The 25,250-nt window shown below is 42.6% G+C and overlaps 2 protein-coding genes across 2 annotated transcripts; both read right to left on the reverse strand.

Annotated features, from left to right (window-relative positions):
* Positions 1-9,264: 9,264 nt before the first annotated feature.
* On the reverse strand, positions 9,265-10,932 carry snx10b (sorting nexin 10b). Its single transcript, XM_076737985.1, has 5 exons — positions 10,821-10,932; positions 10,634-10,734; positions 10,422-10,523; positions 10,034-10,243; positions 9,265-9,760 (listed from the first exon to the last, which is right to left on the reverse strand). Exons 1-5 carry the CDS (start codon positions 10,911-10,913, stop codon positions 9,631-9,633), a joined length of 636 nt encoding a protein of 211 aa, XP_076594100.1. The 5' UTR covers positions 10,914-10,932; the 3' UTR covers positions 9,265-9,630.
* A 618-nt stretch (positions 10,933-11,550) lies between these two features.
* Positions 11,551-15,056, reverse strand: cbx3b (chromobox homolog 3b). The gene is made up of 5 exons (XM_076737986.1): positions 14,808-15,056; positions 14,259-14,399; positions 13,995-14,151; positions 13,392-13,558; positions 11,551-12,769 (listed from the first exon to the last, which is right to left on the reverse strand). The coding sequence occupies exons 2-5, from the start codon at positions 14,396-14,398 to the stop codon at positions 12,649-12,651; spliced, it is 585 nt and encodes a 194-aa protein (XP_076594101.1). The 5' UTR covers position 14,399; positions 14,808-15,056; the 3' UTR covers positions 11,551-12,648.
* Positions 15,057-25,250: the final 10,194 nt, after the last annotated feature.

Genomic DNA, 25,250 nt, shown 5'->3' on the forward strand with positions numbered 1-25,250 from the left:
TGTATTGTGTCAGAGCTTTTTTTTTTTTTTTTTTTTTTTTCAAATTATTTAACCTGCTAATCAAGCCACAAGGTGGCAATAGAGTCTTTTCAAAGGTCATAGATTACCTCTGTGACAGAGATGCTCAAGTCAGAAATACCACATGCCAGTTTTATAGTTTTTTTTTTTTCCTTTGGTTGCCCGAACACAGACATTTTGAAATGTTTACAGACTCAAGTAACAACGACAGTTAACAAGAGACAGGAAGAAGAAGGTCAATAGCAGAAATTAATTCAAAAACTAGTGTGATGGAGGTTTATTAAAGTATTTTCTGGGGGAAAGAAACCATTAACATGTCCACACATGAGGAATAAATACATTTATCAGTAATATTTCAGCCAACTGAATCGCTTTATTTACCTCCTGTAGTGCTGTGCAGTTAACATCATACGTCAGGAACTGAATTTTATGCTTCACAACAAATACATATACACAACCTCCTGGATACATTTTTAAAAATGAGTTTATTCATCTGGTCAGCACTTTTGTTCCAAGCTTCAAAGGGACACAGTTTTTTTTACTGCGCCTGAGAGACTTTGCTGGGCAGAGGATCACAGCGTGGCAGATGGTTGGCTGTGCTGCGTGTTGAGTGAAACGGCTGAGGTGCACTAATAAGACAGGCTCCCACACAGATAGCAGGGATGCTTATCACCCTCTGAGGGGCTGTTTGACAGCAGGCGAGGTGGCGTTAGCTGGGCATATCCCTCCGAGGTTACATACATACTGTATGTATCTTTTTACAGCTTCCTCACTGAAATACCAAAGTTTTACTACAATTTTCTCTTTAAGGGTAATACGCTCCTTTTTGGTTCGCTGCAGACAAAGGGGCCTTGTCAAGGTTTCCTCAAGGTTGTGAGGAAACGGGAAGGAAAATGCATTCGTTCACCGATAACTCATTGTATCTTTTTTCTTCCTCTTCCCTCTATTTTTTCCTTGCTCCTGTCTCTCTGTTTTGTTCCTGTTGAGTGATGAGCTAGTCCTCTGTCCTCTGGGTGACATTCAAAGCCAACATAAATCCTCCTCTTTTACGGTATAGTGCAGCGATAAAGCCTCTCTGCTAATTGGAGATGTAATGAATTACCATAATTAGTTATTGAATATACTACATTGGATATAGAGAGGAAATGCTTTGTTTTAGGGCAGGAAGGGGATGTAGTGAAACAATATGATATTCAGTGTGTGCAGAACATTTCTGCAGTGTGTGTAAGTTCATCAGTTAGGCTGATTGTAAAACACTTAAAACGTGTTTTGCTGTTGAATGGTGGGTTTGATACAATTGCACAAATATTTCTTTACTGCTGACATAGCTTGGTATTTCTCCCTAATAGTCCTGCTTTTAATATTAGGCTATGGGTTAGGTTGCCAAAGGCAAGCAAGGCTAAATATTGCCTCTCATTTTTATGTGCCAATAAAGGATTTCCTTAATGGATGTCAACTACACCTCCATCCCCCCATGTTACATTTGGACAGCCATATCCTCAGAATATACAGGTTCTTTTATTGCAATTTAACATCAAGATATAATGTTTCATAGATAAATGCCAGGGTGCCATTAATCCAGTGAGCACTAAATTACACTAATGATACCAGAATATCACTAATTAATACTTGCAACCATAAAGATACACTTTTACCAGCCAAATATATATAGATTGAGCTGCTGAGTAATAATAAATAAAATTAGATTTGCTGAGAAAGATGATGGAAATATAAAACAAATTTCCCTTCAGGACAGAATGCATTGATAGCCTTTTTACACTGATAATTTAGTGCTTAGGTATGTTAATTCTTACACAACCTCTCAGTTATAACAGGCATTTGTTACTTGTACTGCTCATCATCTGTTAACTCATATCCTCTGGGTCAATAACTCCCAGGACAATATGTGTACACTAATATGACCCTGCTCACAGTGGTAGCCGCTCATCTTTGTTGAGTACTGTCATTTACCATCACCGTTTCATACCTTCACCCCTGGGGTTGGTGAGAAGGCTAAAGACTTGATCTATACCACTTTAGAGAGGTGATCTTGATCAAGCTGTCAGCTGTTTCTGCTGCTCTTTAACCGGGTCACTCAGCCGTAGATCACACCACAGCTTCATAGAGAGTCTCTGTCAGGAATAACACTGCTTTATTTATGTGGTATCCCCTGGCATTTTGCAGGAAATGTATTACCTCTCCAACTGGCCCTCTGTCAGCATTCCATTAAAGCCTCTCCGCCTGGTCTAAATCTTAAAATCCGAAATAGACACTTTTTAAATGCAAGTCACTCTTAATTGAGGTCAGTTTCTGGTAACGTAACTCATGGCGGCTGACAAATTAAGGTTTCCTCAGCTGGCTTATGACATTGTGTGAAGACAGGATGCATTTAAAGTGGAAGAGGACCATGACAGGCTGCTCTGAAAATTCATATTTCTGGAATTTGAGGCTTTGATTTTCACTCCTTTCAGTGATTTTTCAATATCTAATGTGTAATATTATATGTGGGAGAGCAGGGTTAGTGGCAGGCCAGTAAATATGGGTTTAGACGGGTCATTTATCACACCGCACCACACCCACCTCTCTCACATGCTCAGTGTCTGGTCTTCCTTATTGTTAATTGCCTTCTGCGAGCTGCATGGCAGTGATGACCTGAAGACCTGTATATCTCAGGAACTGGAGAGGAGGCACTGAAAGTCCAGCTTCTAGCCTTGAAAACATCGCCACAACCCCCCAGAGGACACCACCTTGGACACCATGATGTCCCAGCTGATGGTTTATGCTCATGAAACTGTTTCCGCACATGGGCTCGTCATCTCTATGCATCACTGCTACAAACAGGTTTCATGTTCCAGGGTGTGGGGTTGGCCGTCCAGGCTGACAGGCAGGCTAGAGCTATGTGCTGACATGCCATTCAGGATAAATCAGGCTTATCAAAGTGACAGGTGTTTGTCCACCTGCTATAAACATCTCCCACGCCTCGCTCCTGCTCCATCGCCTTGCAGATTATTTACAAGGATCCAGCCTCCGTACTCTGGCCCTGTTTATTCTCTGGCTGTGGCTCTAATATCAGGTCAGCGCTCCTCCACTGATTTACTCTACTAGTTAGTGAGGTGAGTAATGACCCTGGATGGTCTGGGAGGATAGTTTGTAATCAGGGGAGGTCAGAGATGGCAGAGATGCTCTAACTGTAATTACAACCCTCTACACACAGCACTCCTTACAGCTCACAGCAGCTGACTGCCTGCCAATCCAAACTGATCTCTATCCTTCTCTTCGCCTCTTTTACCGCCCACAGAGTTAAATGCCCCTGGTTGTAATGACCCCAAATTCTGGTTGAGGTGCCATCTCAATGTCAGCTCTTAATATAGCATTTTTTTTTTTTGTAAGACAGCTCCCCTGACAGAAGAAGTAAAGGTATGGAGGAGGGTTGAGTCCGCTGCGCTAACTGAGACACTGGATATAGCAGATTGCTGCCATCACTCCCACTTAATGTCAGCTTTGGTATGTTTCCAAGCACAAGTCCTGCCAAGCTAACCTGAGCTAATTTAGTGCGCGGAGTACACATGGAGCTGCCTGTCAGTGCAAAGTGACCATGCACACGGGGTGGGCAGAATGACATCACTACATCAGGTTAAAATGTTCTGTGTCATTTCAGAGCTGCACACAAATTAGGCTCAGTTTTAAAGCCCAATTCAGATTCCAAATTCTTCAATTTGACGGTTTCATGCCAAAAACTCAAATCACAATAAAGGATTTCATACTTGGCCTCTAGAAATATGTGGAGAGGGCTTTGAAAAAAGCATGTGTGGAGAGATTAAAATTGCAGAATATATATTTTAGCACTTGAATTAACATACAGACTGCGGGGAAAGAAAATCTCACACACTCTAATGACTGCTGTGGTTGTGGTTAAATGCCAAGCAGCAGTATTTGTCAACCAGCTATATCCAGTATTATAATTTTTTCCTTGTTCCTTTTTTTGTCAGTGCAGTTAATGTCACGACTATTTACTGTAAATCATTTTGCAGTTTTGACTGATGCACTTCTGTCAGAGATGATTCGGCTCCCTCAGCCTGCTGGACTTTCTCTCATGTTACCTCAAAAACTTACCCTAAGTGTTAATAGCTATCTATGAAATATCACTAACACTTGCTGCTGACTATGTTAGCTAACACTGTAAATATGACCGACTTTGGTGCAATACAAATGGTTACTGTACAAGCTAATTTGAAGTATTTCATTGAAGCGTTATTTTATTGATGCTGAGACTGAGTATGCTTGAAGCAAAAAGGGACAGAAGTCAATGCTACACTATGGCATTATATAAAGTGCTTGGAATTGCCTTGTGAAATGTGCTATATATCCGTCTCTTTTAGTGCTTTTCAATCCCCTTTTTGTGGAGTTGCTTGGAGCGCTCCTTTGTCTTCATGGTGTAGGTTTTGCCATGATGCTGACTCAACAAAAGCTGGACCATCCAGATACAGATACACAGTATTTATACAACAATCAATTGGAACTCCTTCACTAAAACCAACTGGCTGCACCAATTAGAGATGCCTGTTCTGCTGATCAGTGCCAAAAAACGCTCCAGTAAATCAACCCTGATTTAGTGTTGTAAAACAATGAATGATGGAAACTTCCAAGTTGACCTGAATACTTTCGGACAATGCTCATGTTACTGCTTAAAGGGTAAGACACTTCGGTGTCAATGGCACCTAAACCTGCCGGTATTCTCGCTGAAGAAGACCACGAGGAGCAGTGTGACAGCTCCAAAAGCTAGTGAGCAGGCCTTTGAATTTAAATTGTTTTGGTTATATATGTTGTTCCCAAAGGTCAAGAATGAACTTCCATGCTCGAATGATGAAAAATGTTCAATAACACGAGTTTAAACATGTCGTTAAACTTTCGTCCAGGACTTTATGTGTGTTAAACCACATCTGCAGAACTTCAGACATTCTGGTTTGGCGGTCCACATCGTTTTACGTGCATATTAATGAATTTGACATGGACCTATTAACATACTATGAATGCTAATCATGTGAATTTAGGATAGTCATTACATATGTATTACATGAATAGCAGGTGGGGTAATTTGAGTAATTTGTGGCTATATGCAGACACAGGGATGATGGACGGTGTCTGGAGAAGACAAGCTGAGCCGGCCAGTGGATCTACTGCAGAGTAAGGAGAATTTAGGCTCATCATAAAAGATTTCTCCTTGCCTCTTATTTCACTTAGACATTTTTATGTTTTTTTTATTTTCTACCTCATTGCAGCCGTGAGCTGCCTGCTGATTTACACACACTGGCAGCGAAGCACAGAGGCCTCAAGAGACGGTGCCCTCTACCCCTCCATTTTTTTCCCCCCTTGCTTCTCCACCCTCCATCGTCCTCTCACTGCCACCACCGGGCGTCTCTACATTCACTGGACTGGGTCTGACCAGAGAGCTCCCTCTCTACCTGTTCTTCATCTCTAACAAGGCATTAATCTGGAGGGGGTTGTTATTCACACATGATCTTGTGACACACAGAGGGGCTGTTCCCTTGGTCCAAGACACACATTCATTTATGGATGAGCAAAAGGCATCATAGACACTAAAGGTGCCTTGAAACACACTCATTTCAGAGTTCTTACACTCTTGTCTGAGCTCATTTGTAACCTCTAGGATCCTTTTCATGCAATATGCACAGGGAGATCTGTGTTTTAGTGTGAATTCAAGAACATTTTTCAATATATCCAAATATGCACCTGAAACATGGATGTTAATCTCAACACAAGGCCCTTCCCTCTCCATCTGTTTCTGGCTGTACGCTCCAAAGGAAACATGTCTGATTTTGCACACCATATTATTCCTGGAAATTATGAAGCAATGATCTCAACTTCACTTTCCCCCCCAGGCCCATGTGTTCAAGGCAGAGGAGCTGGTTTCACGCTGATCCGCCCTGATTCCAGGAGATGAGAAGCTGTTGCTCGCCTTGCTACAATGATCACGCCCGTTCCCAGTAATTGCTACATCCGTGCACCAAGAGGCGACAGCATGTGGAGGGGAAATAGCAGGTATAAGCCATGCAGAACAGAGGAAAGGTACCAGGGCTGTTGGGTTTGATGAATGATGGATAGCTGGTACATCAGCTCATTTCCATCTGGGACAATTGAGTGACAGAGAAAAATGCTTCAGCCTTGGGAAAGAGTATTTTTCCACCAGATTGGGGCAGGTATTATTATATAGGGTTAGGTTTTGAGCACGCACACACAAAAAGACACAGGCACACACAGCTACAAGGACAGATGTAACATCTGAAAATCCCTTTTTGGCTATCAGGTTGTGGAAGTTTTGTGGCCCTCAGTAAATCAGCGCTCAGTATTGGCATGAAATGTGGGCGACCTTGAAATGATGTTCAGAGCCGAGGCGTATGTTATTAACAATTCAATTAACCTCAGACTTCCAGATCATTTACCTTGTTCCTTCATCTGCCCCTATAGTGAATGTGATTGTCTTGCTGTATAACAAGCTACACATCAGCATCAGCAGCTTGTGCTTTTGTCTGTTGTTGGTAACTCTGGCATCATTCCTTTAGGTCTCATCCCCTATCTATTGGCAGTGCAGCTGGGCTTCTCTGATATTGACTCATCCTGGTTCCACTGAGTTGCAGGCAAAGAGATTTAATATCTCAAGTGGTGCTGAAGTCCTATTGCTACTAATGGATTCTGTATAATGTGGCACTTAAAATGCATGAGCAGCCTCTGATTTATCTGTAATTTGCCTCCACTGGAGCATATCTCCCTCAATACTTCCATTTGTTTTTGGCTCTGTGCAGCCTGCTCAGTAAACAAACCCTGATTGGGATTTCATATTGTTACATTCCAGTTTGACAATTTGCTTCTTTCCAACACATAAAATGGATTTTTATTTTTTTGCCTTTTCTGGTGATTCTGTGTTAATTACACAACAGTGGGAATGGTAAGTCAAGCATGAGATCACAGACATGAGGTGGGGTTTATTTGAGCTGTCGCTGCAGAAAGACGTGCTGACTTGGTCGGAGGCAGATGGGCATCTCCCACAGGGGCCATCTTATCTTCTACTGTTTTATGTCTCAAACAATAAGCATGCTAATTAGATTAAACTGAGCTAAAGCATTTGTGGAAATCATAAAAACTTGACTTCTTGCATTTTTCTGACTGATTGTGGTTATATCCCCCCTAAAACAGAGGGATTTTACTCGCTCCCTGTGTTTTCACTCCATTTGACCTCTTGGGTGTCACGCAACATGGAGCAGGGAGCTGTTAGCCAATCGATCTGATGGGTTTAAATGTGTCAGTGTTGTCATGGCAGCAGAGGCACACTGACAGGGTAGGCTACAGTAGCTCAAGGTTAACAGGCAGTGGACCAGAGTTTCAGACCATTAAAGGAGGAGTCAATACTCCTGGACAGGTCAGAGTAAAAGCAACAACGTAAATGTTTCAATCCATGGGATTCGAAGCAACAAACAAGGCTTTGTTGTTGTAGAGACCTGTTAGCAAGTGTTCAGCTATGCAGGGAAACTCACTGACACATACATGCATGATTTACTCAACACGGACCACAGACATTGTCCTTACAGCTGCTCAAAACCAGACAAAATCACTCACTGAAAGTCACGTGACATGCTATCCATTTTTACCACGTATAACAACCTCTTGCATTAGCTGCTCCAGGGTTGTAATGTTGCCAGGATTTTAGAAATACTGAGGTCACGAGTCTTCCCAACACACCCCTAACCACTCTCATAAAATGCTGACCAGAAACCAAAATTAATGTCTCTAAAATACTATAATTACTTGGAACTTAAAGGACGGGTGAGTAGAGAAATGCTGAAGCCTTGATTCATTTATATATTTGATGGCCTAAAAATAGTCAGATTTAAACACATTTACTCTAAAACAAATGAAATTGGCTTATAAAATACCCACAATGTCTAGGCTTTGCATTGTTGAATCTATTATGCCCAAAGCTGTCACTTGCAAACAAAATGTAGGTGACATTTTGTATCTTCTACCCTCCTGTCAGGGTAGCAGCAGACAGTTATAGCAGCGAGTGCTTGTCTCTGGGAAATTATCACCATGCACACCCAATATTATTGTAAAAAATATAAAATGGTTAGATTACATTTTAGGTGCTTCTTTGATGACAACACTCTGATCAAATGATAACTGGAGAAGAACTTAAAATGAATTTGCACCAATGATAGAAATTGTTGGAACGTTGGAACATTAAATGATAAGACAGGTATGGCTTTCCACATGCACACATTTGTGTAAAAACGCCCTCACTTTGATACCTACGGTGTGGTGTCTGGATGTCATAGAAGCATAAACCTCCTTTGAACATCCAGCTGAAGCTGCAGGACTGGCACCCTCAGTGAATGTGTTTGAGGCTGCAGGGTAATGCTGCCCCACACTGTTAAGCACTGACAAAGAAGACACATGCATATACTGGACGTGCATGAACACACATATGTACACACCCACACACATCTTCAGACAAGATGTTCCACCTCCCAATCTGAGTTTGTGGGCTTTCCTGCTGTGCAAACCGTTCTACTGCTCAGAGCGGAGCAGGTCTGAGGTGACGTCACCTCTCTGTTCTCTGCAACACGGCCTATTGTCTGCTCTGAATTATCATGAATATCACATCCGCTGCACTGACAAAGCTAATGTAATTAGCCGTGCAGATATGTCAGCCTGCCATCACATGTTTAGTGGTCATTACCTCTGCATAACCATGGTGCTTCTCACTGTGGGAGTATATGCACACCCACACACACACACACACACACATGGATATGTGACTGTAGTGAAAAGGCTCATACTGTAAAAACACAAAGCAAGAGAGACAGATAGAAAAGGTGGCTTGTCAGTGCAGCTGGCATTTTGTTCAGCAGGGAGCAATGCAGCCTGTCTACCTGGTAGCCTTCTCAGACAGGAGCGAGTCCATTGGGATCCCACAGGACCTCCTACCAGCCGCACACCTGACAGGGGGGCTGTCTGAAAACTCTGTGGAGACCCCATTACACGTCAGACTGCTAAGCACTGCGGTAGCCGCCAGATGACAAGCTTCCCACATTTCCTCTTCATTAGGAGGGGGGAGTTCAGCCACAGAGAGAGACATTGGGCTGTCACTGCTTAAGATATTGCATTGTTATCTGCACAAATGTGGAAAAGAACACCTTATGAATGACCACCAGTCACGATGCTTCTGCTACACTTGTTTATGACATAAATATGGACAGCTACAGCATTATGTTCATGAAAAGTGAATATACAAATACATGGATGTAACGACACTGCCATCTTCAGGCACATTGATGCTACAACTTTATAGCTGTACAAAGAACATACTGGTTAACAATACTTTATAGAAATACAATGAGTACATTTTTACTACCATGTACTGTGCATGTTTCAGACTCAAATACCTTAATGAGAACTTAATACACTATTACTTTTTTAATGAGTGAAATAATAATAATAGAGAAACCATGTAGCTAAAAGTGCTGCATGAGAGGGTAACAGGCGAATTTCTTCCTCTCAGGTCGAAACACTTCCGCCAGCGATATGATGAGGAAGTTTTCATGGTGAATCAGATGTGCGGCTGAGGGTTTCCTCCTGGCTGGCTCTCATGAGATCAAGTGAAGGTGCACTCTTTGCTTTATTTATCGCCAAATCTTTAATCTGAGGCTCTGGATCTCTACACTCCGAGCTAGAATGACAAAGGCAAGAAGGAGCCGTGGAAAGTTAAATTGTAGAATTTAGGGAATGAGGCAGAAGGAGTTCTCATATTATCTATCCTGGAAAATACATCAGTGAGTTTATGCCTAAAAACATATCTTGGGCTGACTGCTCACAATGCAAATACAAGAGAACTCTAGTGTTAGATATAACAGACTTTCAGCTTTACTGATGAGTGTTTAAAGAAAAATACGGATTCTTGGAGAGGGGAAATAAAAAACTTCAGAGTGTGACATTACAATACCTGTCTGAGTCAGAGTCACAGGAAGTGCTGATGTCCTTCTGCAGATCCTCTGCAGAGTGGAATCGCCTCAGGCCACAGCCCTGGACCGCCTGGGCCACAGAGTAGTGGGTCCTTCCTGCAGCACAGGCCTGCATCTTGGACACGCTGAGCTGTGACTGCAGGAACAAATGCAGGCAACTGTCGGACAACAGCAGCGGGTTCTGGAGGATCCTAGAGACCAAGGGTAACAAATTAATGAAGATCGTTGATACAGTATAATTGTATTGCCTGTTGAAAACAGTAGTCATGTGCCTCGTGTTCTTGGAAAGTGTGATTCACCAGTTTTGTTATGTTTGTGCAGTTGTATGTCAAAGGTCATATTTTTATTGATCTGTGAGGTCATTCTTACTGCTCCAAAAACGTCTGGAGCCCTTTCATCCGCTGAGTGATCTGCTGGGCATTGTTCAGGCTGAAGAAGGGGTTCTTTGGGGGCAGCGCTGGTAGGTGTACCCTGCAAAAGACACAAACACACCTTAAAAATGGACAGGAACTATAACGCAGATTACTTTCAACATGAAAAAACGGAACGAAAATGCATCAAAAATAGAGAAATTGACTTACAGTAGCAGTGAATTTGCTTGAAGCTTCTGCCTGAGCCATACAAACTCGCTGTACCTCCTTCTCACACTTGAGACCTTCTTGGTGAAGCACACGCTGTCGGTCTGACACAGGTGACATGTGACACATATTACAATGAGCTCCACTGATTGCAGAGATTCAAACAACCTGCTTTTATCGTTTCACTTACATGTAAACAAATTTCATAGTCTATGTAGGCATGCCAAAAGTCATTCTTTCGTATCCGCGGGTCCCGCACCCAGACGCTGATGATCTGCTGCATGGAGAAGTCAGGAGAGACACTGAGCTGAATGCACCGTGTGTAATGAAAAAAAGGGAAGTTTTTATTGGTAGAAAGAGGAAGTGCAATGACCAAGAAGACAAGAATCAGGATCGGAAAATCCCGACAAATGTCCTCTGTTGCTCAGGACAAAAGAAAAAAAGAAAGAGAAAAGAAAAAAGAAAAATGTGATGCTTCAAAGGTCAAATTTTTCTAAAAAACAAAAATCATGGGTTAACTTCAGACCTACCGATTTCACAGCATTTTCAGTTTCTTCTCTCATAATCCAAGTGTTCTTGTCTGAACCTCAGTAAGGCAGTCAGCCAGATAATGCTGAGCGTAGCATTGCACCGCTGGCTTTGATTCCCTCTTTTATTGTCCAGGAGCAAAGGTTTCAAAATAATGTCACAAGACTGAGATAAGCACACCAGTAAAACTTCATGCTGATGACTGAATCATTGAGCTGGTATGACACGTGCCAACACGACTGCATGAAACTACTACGACTTATCACTTTATCGCTTATTGACTATCATTTAAAACCAGTCGAAACACATCCCGTACCTGACCTACTGCTTCTACATCAGCAATCACATTCAGCATGTGACCAATGTTGACTTAAGAAAAAGTCCACAGGATAAAACTTCACAAAAGGTTTCCTTTATTCACAGAGACTTCACAGATCCATGGTCAACAGTGACAGTAATTCAGTAGTAGGTGTATTTTAGGAGGTTTAAGGTTCAGCTGAGTGTCCCATAACAGCCATGGGAGATATGTTGAGTCAGGACAGTGCCGTCAGGATACAGGTGTCATGTACATGGCCTGTGTAATTGCTGGAAGACAGTGTCCAGCATAACTGGACAGTCTCATATCTAAAGTGCTACATTTAACAATCTTATCAGCCATCACAGGTGCACACGTCATTTTCAATGTATGGACATGTCAGTACATTTACTTCAGAAAAACTATGATCTTTCGACTCTGCCAGGACTTTGTATAAGCGCCAAATAATATTTTAAAAACTCAAAAATGTTCTTGTTATAATTCAATGCACAGGAGAGAACTTTTGGTACTTAGCAGCTGATTGGAAGTACGGGGGAATTTCAGGTGGGTAACATTTTCAAATCTTTCATATCAACCATAAGGGTCATTCAGTGACACAGTAAGACAGAGTAAAGCTGTAGCTACAAACATCTCACACATACAAAATACAAAATGCTCGAACAACAGGTCTACGATATTCAGCTCCAACTAAAAGCTACATGGACTGGAGGTACGAACTGGACAGCAGTTAGTTCAGTCTGACTACATAGTGTTGAACACACACTAAACAACCAAGATCCTTGTAGCTAAACAGGACGATATATACTAAATGACTACTGTATATAACCATAAAAACAAAACACGTCCACAGTGATTGTGTCTGTTCACACAAGACCAAAGCTGCTACAGGTTAGTCTGACCTCAAGTCAGCTGCTACACACAAAGGTTAGTTTCAGTCTCCATCGCAGCCTCCACAAAGGCACGGAGACCTCGTTGAGCACCACGGGACCAAGAGCGCTTCAATCCCCGCTGAGGCCGTCGCACCTGCCAGAATCTGAGACTCCAACTGCAGCGGGACGCAATTTCACACAGCGCACCTCTAATGTCAGCTGAAGGAGGACACTGGATGGAGGTTAAACTAAGCTTCAGGCGAGAGCGCAGCTGTTTATCAGTTCGCCTCTGTACACAAGCCACTTCACTGCTCCTCGTCTCCGCAGTGCCACGTCAGCTTCTGCTCGTAGAAGTCGATGACCATCTGGGGACACCTGGCGCTGGCCTCGCGGGCCGGCAGCAGGGCCACATCGTCGGAGTTCTTCCTGTGGGGAAACACACGGGAGAAGGAAACCATTTAGGTGGAGGCCTCCTATTTTTAATGAATAACAATAATAGCTCATTAGACTGAATGCTGTTTATATTATGAGGAAGGACTCAGGACCCTCCATTAATGATAAATGCCAAATGTTTGGTTCATAAAAACAAGCTTTCTATCAAACATTCTCAGTCCTTTTCAGAGCCACAGAAGACAGCAGCTGTTTCCACAGGCTGAGGAGTGTCTCGAACAAGCTGACTTTTATGTGTAAAACCGCTGAAGTTCCCCTTTAAATTTCCTGTGGCCAGAGAGGCTCTCCATAAATCAGTTACTAATCTGAGGAATGTTTTGTCAATGTCAGTGTCTTCAAACTTTGTCTCCTTAGTAAATGATACATTCACATTACATGGTCGGTAAATGACACCGTATAGACTGTAATGACGCTGCACACCTATAGCAACAAGATGGAACGCCCTCGTAAACCCGACACTAAACGCTCCACCGTCTTCGCTGTAGGATGAACATGTAGGTTGTGGCTTTAAGCGTGAACAACTTTACCGTCATACAAACATTTACCCAACCCCTGGCATTCATTCAAGGACAGAGAAAAGGGGAAGCGGTAGAGTTACCATTTGACGAGGAACATGAGCTCTCCCTGTCTGTCTGTGGAGCCGATGATGCATTCAGGCTCGAGGTAAGTGCTGAGGTTAGTGGGGGTGTCCGACTGCTCATTTGGCTCGCCGACGTCGCTGTTGCTCTGCACAGTGCGAGCCAGCTGCTGAGACTGCATACAGGACTGCACGGAGAAGGACGAACGTGCAGCAGTGAGAGAGAAACACAAAGACAAGATCTGCAGTAGGAGACAGGCTGGATGTGGCTTTTCCTTCGACTGTACATGCCCGTTGTGGGAAAAAAAGGGAAAATTTATGTGCTTTTTAACTGCTTTCACTTTCGGGGGCATTGCGAAACTAACCACCTTCACACACCATTTAGTTTCATATTCAGTCTTAAAATTCTCAGAAAAAGCAGGAACAGAATCCGCACACATGGTCAGATGATCTTACTCGACTCCAGTGCAGCTTCTTTTTACTTTAGGAGGAAAAGTTTGCTGAAATTTTCTGAGGGTAGAAACCTAAAGCAACAAATGCACTTCATGAAGAGGATTCTAATAACACGTTGATTCAGGTGAGGAAGTTCTGCGAATAACATGGAAACATTCCTCGCATACTCACAATTTCCGTCTCTTGCTCCGTCATTTCTTCTTTAGGGATGAACTCTTGTTCACGTTGCTCTTCGTCAATCTCCTCTGAGAAGTGGGTGTTTCTCAGGAACTCTTCGATGAGCTCAGGACAGTCCAGATTGTCCTCAGGTTCCCATGTGTTTTCTGCACTGTAAATACACCAGAAAGGAGCATTTAAAAACATGCGGAACCACAAAAAACATTACACAACAGAAGAGTAAGCAAACTGATTGCAACTGATTCTGCAACATCTCACTCAGTGAAGCCTTTCCACTTCAGGAAGTACTCCACTCTTCCATTAAAGATCCTGCGGCGAATGATTTTTTCCACCACAAACTCCTGGACAACTGTAGTCTCCTCAGTCTTCCTTTGCTTGGCAGTCTGCTTCTTTCTCATCCTGCCATGAATGAGAAGCAAATAAATGACAAGCAGCCTGTGGCACTGACGGCTCATTCAGGAGCACATGAAAACACACAACAACGGTCTGCTTTTTCTGTTCAACTCCACGGTGACACAAACACTTTCATCTCCCTGTTGCTGTGACATTTGCAGAACAACATGGCAGTGGCGGCCACTCTGCTGTGCCCTTCAGACAATGATCCGCACACTTATGACAGCGCTCCACCTGCTGTTTCTTTCGGAAGCACAACACACTACTCTCTGAGCCCCGAACGCAACACGTTACTGTCCACGCACGTGTTTAGTTCATTCAGACAGTTTAGATAAGAGAATACTGTGCAAGCAGCGGCGTGAAAACATGAGAGGAAACGTGCCTGCGTGATGCACAAGAACAATATGCACGTACGCTTTCGGTGTTTACTTAATCTCGGCGGACAGCCTGCTGCGGTGCTGCTCTGCTCTGTTCGGAGCCTGTCGCTGGAAACTACATGCACACAGCGCCGTCGATGCCGCTTTGTGCGCAAACGGGTCGCTCGGCGTGTTTACATGCGCCGAACAACTTTTCATGAATGAGTTAAAATTAAAGATGGCCGTGGCTGCTCGGAGGAAGTGGTTGCCAAGGGAAAAGGTCATGCCAGGAAAGACGGGAGGAGACGACGGGGACGCGCACACCGCCGACCAATCAGAGAGCAGTCCGCTCGCCCGTCACCCCCTCCCCCCGTCCAGTGGTCCGGAACAACCCTGCCACCCATGGGCGTCAGCTGTGTATGGCAGGAGACTGTGTGAACTGGCGTGTCTCACTGGGATTACAGGCTGGTTCCAAATGGATGATTCTCTGATCCTGTACGTTCACTGCCGGTGGAAGCGAATGCGCAGCCAGATATTTATTTGAAAGCTGCATACAATACAAATATAAAATGTCATCATAGTGTAACTCACGTAGGTCCAAAAACAATTTACGAGACTTATAAGATATCTGCATTTCGAACTATCATCAGGTTTCTAGTTGTCATTTATATTATGTAAAACTACTACTACTACTACTACTACTAATAATAATAATAATAATAATAATAATAATAATAATAATAATACTATAGTATTAGAATTGTAATATAATGAAATATAATATTACATTACATTAATAACAATGTATAATATATCTACATTTAAAGTTCAGCTTTGAGGTGCTTGTGCTTTACATGAGTAAATCCATTCCATGTTACTTAATACTTCAACTGCATTTCAGGAAAATATCATTCTTCTATTACTTTTTCCTCCACTTTATTTATATTTATACTGGAAAGTACATGCAGATAGTTAGCTTAATTTGTTATAGATTAAATCATATACACACACACACATTATATAAGTAGTTCAAATTAACAGTAAAATGCAGCTTAATCCCTCAATAATAATATTCCAAAAATATACATGTATGAGGAAAATAATATTATGTAGAATGGTGCAATTTTAGTGAGAACTTTAACTTTTAATACTTTTGATAATATAATACAAACAGGCTACATTTTGTTACTCAGATAAGATTGTGGATGCAGGACCTTTAGTTGTAATGGCACATTTTTATATTGTGGTATACTTCTATTTAACTTAACGGTCTCAATGCCTCTGCAAGAATGGAGGGTTTTCACGGAGGTGGATCTGTACTCCACGACATCCCAAACTGCACTGAAGAGGTCATAGAAAAACTACCCAGTGGAGGATTTGATTGGCAGCTCCCTTCTAGCCAATTGGAAACACCAAAGCTGCTGATTGGCCAAGTAAGCACCACTAACAGGCCTTCCTGCTTGACCAAGTTTACCTTTCCTCCACCAGTTATTCCACTCTGATTTGTAACTCACCACTGGGGGACGCTGTCTGCTGGCATTGGACTGCCAGGCTCAGCGGGCGAAAGCTCAGTGCTCCCAGTTCACTAATGAGAATGGATTTATGCTGGGAAGCTCATAGCAAAAGGCAGCAGAACAAAAGGTTTTACTAGGAGGTGGATTCACATCGGAGCTGCCTCTGATGCATTGTTGTTTCTGATACCATTTCATCCCCAAGGCAGGCTTATGTAACATTGGGTACATTTGTTCATGAAATTTACTTATGCATGCACTGCAACCGCACCATAGGAATATAACACAGACACAGGGATGCCCACAGTAAAAGCAGCACATGGTTATGTGTCACAGTCCTGAGCATTAATTCCTCAGTTTCATTTCAATGAGAAAACACAGGGGAGGCCCTGGGGATGTGATTAAAAGTGGTTTCAGTGAAAAGGCTGGCAGACGCCTGCATGGAAGATGAATGAGGTGTGTGTCGTATCCAGAAACACATCTTATTGATCGCAGTCTCAGTGGGGACAGGACACAGGTCTTATGCAGGTTGCAAATCAACGTACTCACACACATACACCCCAGTGCTGTAACACAGAGGATAGACTCTTGGTATGGTCATCGGGAATTGCAGCTTCTCTACTGATGAAGCTCATGTGCTAAGCTGCTGTTTTCTTCTGCGATTAATTATTAACACTGCTGAAGATGTTTTCAATAACTAAGCACCATTTACTTTCTTTGCCCTCAGCAGCTTTCTTCAAATTGGCACTGATTTCCACACCAAGTCATTAGAAAAACTTGCTCTCCTTGTCTTCTGAACTGTGATGAGCCTCCACAGTTTTTGGTAACTGAAAACTGTACTGTTTCAGCTGCCTCCTAGAACTCACCTTTCTGGACAGGTGTCAGGTGTCAAGTGTCAGAAAATAATCTGAAGTAATGAGGCACATTTTATAAGGGGTTTGTATGTTGTTTTTGTTAACGGTTAATAAACTATTGAAGCATGCTTTATAGATCAATTATAAATGGATTGTGGTGTAGATGTTGGAGTGCCATGGAGCAGGAGGACAGACAACCAGTCAGAGAGACTTCTTTTCAAACATGGAAACCCAATCATGACGTTACCATTAGTAAATTATTTATTAATCATGAATAAAGCCCTTAGTTAGAACTTCTTAAACCTGTGTGAAGAGTTCCTTATTAGAAAGTGGGACCATGTTTACAGTTTTTAAAACAGAACCACGTGAGCTGTACATTACATCTTTATCTACAGTGGGTCACAGTGCTTTCCCTGTGAGTAGACCCAGAATCCCAGGCAAGACATGTGTTGGTTATCTGCCATACGACCTGCCGTTGCCCTCTGACCCCTTCCCGTCGGCTCTTTTGGGGTTTTAGTACTAGTTGCCATAGTAACTGAACAGCTAATAGGGTTGAGCTGTCGCTGCAGGCGCGAGAATGGCAGTAATGCATGCAGTGAGGACCTGCCTGGATTTACTGCTCTGCTACAGTATGGATCACTTTGGGGTTATGGTAACCAAACCCTCACTGGGAAGTCAGTAGGTTATTTCAGCTGGGTAACACAACACAGGGCAATGGTTTCTGCACTCACAACTTTTTAAAAAGGATTTAGCATTTTCAGCTTTATGGAGAAGACTGACAGTGGAAATATTGAGGGAGAAGGCTATGACATACATGAGATGCCAAAGGCTGAAATTAAACAGTTAGTTGTAGAAGCTATGGGTTTTACCACCAGGCCACCCCATTTCTATCTTCACAAATATCTCAGCAAGAGAAACAATCATCTGTTTTTAACTATTGCAGAACCTTCAAGACAAGTAAATTACAACCCGAATATGTAGGAGTTAGGGTTTAGGGGAATGAGAGAAAGATTTGACGTGTTTTACAAAACATATTTCATGTTTGCCATGTGTTTGTAGCCTAAATGGCTCAACATCAGGCAATAATAAAATGATTTGAGGCATATTTCTGTGCCCAAAACCAAACTAACTGAACCCAGGATTGACCAGGGCACTAAAAATGAAATACAGATGTTGATGAAATGACATGCTCCAGTGTTCAGGGTGAAAAGATATATCGTGTTGTGCCGTCATCCCTTAAATCTGCTCAGCTCCTTCCCAGACAAGCACATTCCTGGGGCCCACTGTGAATGTAGCGCTCATACAGATGGGCCCTGAGAGCCACCCTGTCAGAGCAGAAATGAGTCCAGATGGCTGGATCCTGCTGTGAGAGGCTGTGGATGGAGTGAGTAGTGGTCTGTATGGCTCAGGCCAAGCCTGACTGGGCCCTTTTCACACAGAGGGCCCCTGGCGTTCCCTTAGCACCACCTCAAGGCTCTCGGGTTACAGGACATTCACATTGGTCCTGTTATTCTTACCGAGCGTTAATCTGGTTGTACAAAGAACAGTGTTCAGCGAAACAGTAATATTGATGGCTAGTCTGGGGGCAAAGAGATTTACACAAGCTCATTACTGACTGATTGATTGATTGATTGATCGCATATTTATAAAGTGCTTTCTCAGGGATCATTCCCACATGTAATGCACACGTACGGAGCAGCATGTTTGGAGTCAGGGCAGCAGTGTGGGAGCCGAGATGGTTTGCTGTCACCAACTCTGCCACTGCTGCAGGAGCCCTCAGCACCTTCATCAGCTCCACATGCTGTCTGCAGATCACATTCAGAGTCATGAATCAGTCTGGGTCTGGTACAGCGGGCTCCACTTCAGTTTATGTCCTCTGTATGAATGCAGCGGTGGCAGAGGGGAAAGTGGCTTTTCATGAGTAGCAGAGGACTTTGGACAGCAGACCACCTGGATTTGCTTGCGGAAATCTGTCTCCTGTTTCAGAACACTTATGGTGCCCCCAGATACTTTCCCCCGTGTTATTCTATATCTTGTTCTGGCAAGGAGGGCTTGAGGGGGTAGTTATTGCGATGCTTTGTGTCTATAGAGTTACTGGGGATGAATACAGCAGGAATGTATCTTCAGAGTATTTGTTTCACTGCAGGTTTCAGTTAGAAGATTTGAAAGATCAATTTTCAGACCATAAATGTCTGTGCATAGATCACTGAAGTAACATATTTCTTATGACCTTAGGTTGGGATTGTTTTGTCAAATGGCTACTTCCTGGTCAAGAATGAACTTTACATGCTTAACTTTTTAACTAAACGTTGTTGTTTATTTACACGCTCTATGCAAGAATGCATTATATCACATAAGATGAATATATGTTTTGTACATACAGTCTGAATCTGCAAAAAAACAACTAATTGTGGTTGTCAAATAAGCAGAGAGTTTAATATTTAGCCCTGAAAAGTACTGGGGTAGAAGTATAAAGTAGCATAAAATGGAAAAAAAACATGTAAAGCACTTTAAAAATGTACCACCTGTTTCTGTTTTTCATATATGTGCTGTTTATTTCCAAAGGATATAGCAAAGTAATGTTGTAATGACTGTTTCTCATTGTGTCATTTCTGTCCATCATTCACCAACTGAACACCTCAATGTTCAAGAACTAGAGTCCGCCCATACCAGGGTGTCTTTCTGCAGAATATTTGTGGAGAAAACTGCTCATCATACTCTGAGCGACAGGGCTGTCGTGCTGTACATTTGACTCTGCAGTATTGTTGGTCTAAATGCATCAGAAGTATGAATAAGAAATCTTAACCAAACTTATCGACAGAAATGAGCTGCACTCTGGGTACAATTTAAAGCTGATGAGGAGTGGTCGGATAATCGTGTTCCCCCAGGATCATTAAATAAAGTATGAGGGTCTGCCGGGCCGCGGATGTTTCAGAACTGCTCAGACAGCGAAGGTGGTTTTGTTGCACTCATAAACTCATGGTGATTTCATCCCATGTGCCTCTTGGCTGGGGGTTTCAGCTCCACAACATGGAGTCCATCGGATCCTGTAACACTCTGATTGACAGGTGAATGGCACCAATGACAAGCAACTCCCATTCCCCCAGGGGCCAATGTGGCATGAAGTGAATGGGGAAGAGTGGAGGGGAGAAAGATCGCCTTTGAACGACTCTTTCCCCACTTCTTCTGCTTCTCTTTTTCTCCCAGTCTCCTCACTGTTTTTTTTCTTTTGTCAGCACTAGTGTTTTGTGCGTCTGAGTCGGAGGCTAGTTGACTCGGGGCAGAGTAAAATGTGAGTAAAGTTAAATAAAGTCTTTTCAGAGGGACATGGAGGAACATGTCAGTCAGCTCACAGGCCTGATTTTGTTTGAGGGTTTTAGGGGGAAATTTTAAGTTCACACTCCTTTGAATGCCATTAACTCAATATTGTTTAGCATAGCTTAAGTATTGATGACTGTCATGATTAAACTGAATTTTAAGGGGCTAATAAACATTCAGAGACAATATTTTAAAAGCCTGCTTTTCCCAAAACCTACAACACTTAATCTGGCTCTGATTTAAAGTTAAATTTTTTTTGATAGAGCGTGATTATAATCCTTGATTACTTTGATGTAACGTGAGACAAATACTCGCTGACTTTTGATGGATTGCTCTCCACTGGTTACTCACAAAGCGATGGCTGCTGCTGTCTGCAAGGAGATTGTTTGCCTTCTTGTGGTCTGCCTCACACATCCTCTTCCATCTCAGTTTGTTAAGTGTTCCCTTTCACAGCTGCCCATCATCGTCCAGTGAACCCAAACAAGAATGCTGCTCCTCGCAGGCAGAGGGAAATGAGGAAGAGAGGAGAAGGGATGGGCTCAACTTGATGCAAAATCAAAGCTTGAGAATTACCATTCAAAGTCATTACTGGAGCTGCTTTACAGAAAAAGCTGAACATTTTGGGAACTATGCTTATTTTCCTTCTTAGCCTGAGTTAGATAAAAAGATTGATGCAGCTCTCATGTTTGTGTGATAAATATGAAGCAACCACCAGCAGCTAGTTCACTTAGCTTAGCACAAAGCTAGCCTTGTTTTGCCTCCTGGGACCTAACTTCTGGAAGTGTCCTCTGGTTGCTATCAGGTCTCAGCCAAGAAATAGTCTGGCAAATAACTGCTGGTAAAATTGATTTTACACTTTGTTTTTTGTAGAGATTAACCAAACAAGATATAATATGTTGACAAGCAGGCCTTAGAGGGGCTGGTAGGTGGATTTCTTTCACTTTTGAATAGAGCCAGACTAGCTGTTTCTCCTGTTTCCCTATTTTTATGCTAAGATAAATCAAATCAATCTTATCACCTAAATGTTGGTATGAAAGTGAATAAGCATATTTCCCCAAAACACTGATCTATTTCTTAAGGGTAGATTTATCACAATTCTGATTTTCTATGACATGTACAGTGGCTTCACGGATTCACCCCCCCCCCCCCCCCCCCCCCCCCCTTGGCATTTTTTATGTTTTGTTGCCGCACAACCTGGAATTAAAATGGGATGTTTCAGGGTTTGCATCGTTTCATTTACAGAACATGCCTACAACTTTGAAGATGTGATTTTTTAATTTTTATTTTTTTGTGAAGCAAACAACATATTGTACAAAATAACAGAAAACTTCAGTCTGCATGACTATTCACCCCCTAAAGTCAGTACTTTGTAGAGCCGCCTTTCGCAACAATTACAGCTGCAAGTTGCTTTGGATAAGTCTCTATGAGCTTGCCGCAACTTGCCACTGGGATTTTTGCCCATTCCTCAAGGCAAAACTGCTCCATCTCCTTCATGTTGGATGGTTTTTGCTTCCTTCAAGCTTCCTTCAACCTTCAAGTCTGACCACAGATTCTCAATTGGATTGAGGTCTGGACTTTGACTTGGCCATTCCAACACATTTAAATGCTTCCCCTTAAACTGCTTGAGTGTTGCTTTCACCTTCTCACCTTTCCTGTTCAACCTCCGTCCCAGTCTCAAATTACAGGCAGACTGAAACAGGTTTTGCTCAAGAATATCCCTGTATTTAGCACCATCCATCCTTCCCTCAGACCAGTTTCCCAGTCCCTGCTGCTGAAAAACATCCCCACAACATGATGCTGCCACCACTATGTTTCACTGTGGGGATGGTGTTCTTGGGGTGATGGGATGTGTTGGGTTTGCGCCAGACATAGCATTTTCCTTGGTGGCCAAAAAATTCAATTTTAGTCTCATCTGACCAGAGCACCTTCCTCCATACATTTGGGGAATCGCCCACATGCCTTTTGGCAAACTCAAAATGTGCCTCCTTATTTCTAACACTAAGTAATGGGTTTTTTCTTGCCACTCTTCCATAAAGCCCAGCTCTATGGAGTGTACGGCTTATTGTGGTCCCATGGACAGATACTCCACTCTCTGCTGTGGAACTCTGCAACTCCTTCAGGGTTACCTTTGGTCTCTGTGCTGCCTCTCTGATTAATGCCCTCCTTGCCGGTCTGTCAGTTTTGGTGGGCGGCCCTCTCTTGGCAGGTTTGTTGTGGTACCATTTTCTTTCCATTTGAAGATGGTGGATTTGATGGTGCTCTAGGGGATCATCAAAGATTTGGATATTTTTTTATAACCCAACTCTGACTTGTACTTCTCAACAACTTTGTCCCTGACTTGTTTGCAGAGCTCCTTGGTCTTCATGGTGTGATGCCTCTTGCTTAGTGGTGTTGCAGCCTCTGGGGCCTTTCAGAAAAGGTATTTTTACACGGACAGATCATGTGACACTTAATTTGCACACAGGTGGACTTCATTTCACTAATTATGTGACTTCTGAAGGTAATTGGTTGCACCAGAACTTTTTAGGAGCTTCATAGCAAAGGTCGTGAATACATATCCACATGCCAATCTTTTCATTTTTTAATATTCTTTTTTATATGTATTTTTCTCATTTCACTTCACCAACTTAGACCATTTTGTGCAGATCCATGACATAAAATTCAGATTAAAAAACATTTAAATTACAGGTTGTAATGTAACAAACTAGGTAAAAAGCCAAGGGGGGTAAATATTTTTGCAAGGCACTGTATAAGCTGCTTTTTAAAGATTATTTCTAACCTGCAGAAATGCAGATGTGTTTGACATGTAAATAATACAACATAGCTCTACTATGTATTTCTCACATAAATATGAGGGCTATAAACAATGGCCAGACTCTCAGTGCACTTTTCAGCAAGTAGACAGCTGAATAGTATGTCAACCTTGAGAAGACCTTTGCCTTGGTAAATCTCCCTGTCACTGCGCAGCTGCTGATTGTCTCCTCTCATCGAATGCAGCTCCAAAAACCACCGAATCCAGTCTGTTGACCTTTCACTCTTTCTCTCTCACAGCTGTATGCTTTGAACTTTAGATCTGCTCCACATCCAATCAGGATTCAGCCCCTTAAACCCCACATTTCCCCCCTCTGGCTGCAGGAAACAGCCCCCTGCAATCAAACCGCGGGTCTGGTCTGCACGGGTCTGGAGGCAAGGCTTTTCCCTTGAATAAGAGCGTTTGCTTTCTGGGTCCTGGGAATCTGAAGCTTTTCTTCCTCAGCCAAAGGTACTTTTGCCCATGACCCATTTCAGCTCAGCCAGGCCTGCAGCAGCTCCGTGGCATCTGAAGGCTAAGTGCTCACTGTATGGGCTCCAGCGTGAGCACGTGGTGGGACTAACCAGCTCTTGAGTGTTGCCTGCCATCTGGAAAATAACAGCTTTAAGCAGGTCCTGCCAGTAATTACACTGCAAATGCTGAATAAAGGCACAGAGCACACTGTGGTGAAATCTGGGTAATTGATGGAGACAAGCCACAGCAACTGAGTCTATTCCAAAGAGTGAACAGTCAAGTTTTGGCTTAAAACACTGAGGTCAGGTTTCAGAATTTGTATTTGGTTTTGATGAGGTACAGGAGAAAATGAAATTATCTGAAGGCTCATAGCTTGAGAACTGCAATGGCCCGTGTCTTTGTTTGTTGTTGTATGCTTGAAAATGATACTTGGCCACATGGCTGCACATAAATTCAAATATTTCTGATGACATGTATCTTGAGAAAGAGTTACATGTGCAGTATGTATGGTTTTCAGGTTTATATAACGCATGCAAAGCAACATAGAGATTAAAGGAATAGATTAAAGATGAAAGAGAATAGCTTTTTGCTAAGGGTCTCATGATACGATTGATACCACTCTCATACACAGTATGTACAGTAAATGTGAAGCCGCAACTACGAGGCTGTTACTTACATAAATACTGGAAACAGGTGGAAACAACTGGCAAGTTGGCGAGGTTGGAAACGTTTTCACTCTACACAACAATTGAACACAACACTATGAATGCTTTCCAGGAAAGATGTCGCCAGCGTTATCCTCCTGTCTAACAATGATCACGTCTCCTCTTCCTGTTGGCGGGATTTCCACCTGGCCTTTAAATGCACAGTCTGTAATTTCTGCCACTCGGGGTCTCCATCAAAACACTGAAACAAAAAAGTGTGATGATGTCGAGAAGTAGCGTTGGAACTATGGTTCATTGATGAACAACGACCATAATAATATTAAAAAAATCTATCTGACGTGAGGTAATATATTTAAGATCTAATGTGAAATTACTACATATTACACCTCAAAGTGTCACCATTTGGAATAGCTATAAATAACTATATTACCTTCCAATGTGTTTGGATGACATGTTGTATAAACTATTTTCGAGCACATCCCAACCTTAACCAGCTACAGGCTGTGGCCTCATATTTAACACACAGACATGAGAGAGGTATTGATCTTCTCATGTAACTCTCGAATAAACGTATTTCCCAAAATGTCAAACTATCCCTTAATCATTCTGGATTCACAGGGAAAAGGCGAGATGTGTAACATTTGTCCCCCATATGCAGCTCTGAGTGGATTTAAATCAAAGCCACCACTGTTTGTAGGCAGACGGCCCCTCCTCAAGCAGACAGCTTTATACTTGCCATGAAATAGTTGCCGGGTGTGAAAATTTGTTTCCATAGCTTGCTTTCCACACATTGGTATAAAGCGCTGAAAAACCACAACCACTCCCTTGGTTTGAACTGCTGCCTGGACCTGACAAACCATGAGGCTGATTTACATTGTCCATCCTCCA

Source organism: Chaetodon auriga, chromosome 8 (assembly GCF_051107435.1).
Source record: "Chaetodon auriga isolate fChaAug3 chromosome 8, fChaAug3.hap1, whole genome shotgun sequence".
Classification (NCBI taxonomy): Eukaryota; Metazoa; Chordata; class Actinopteri; order Chaetodontiformes; family Chaetodontidae; genus Chaetodon; species Chaetodon auriga.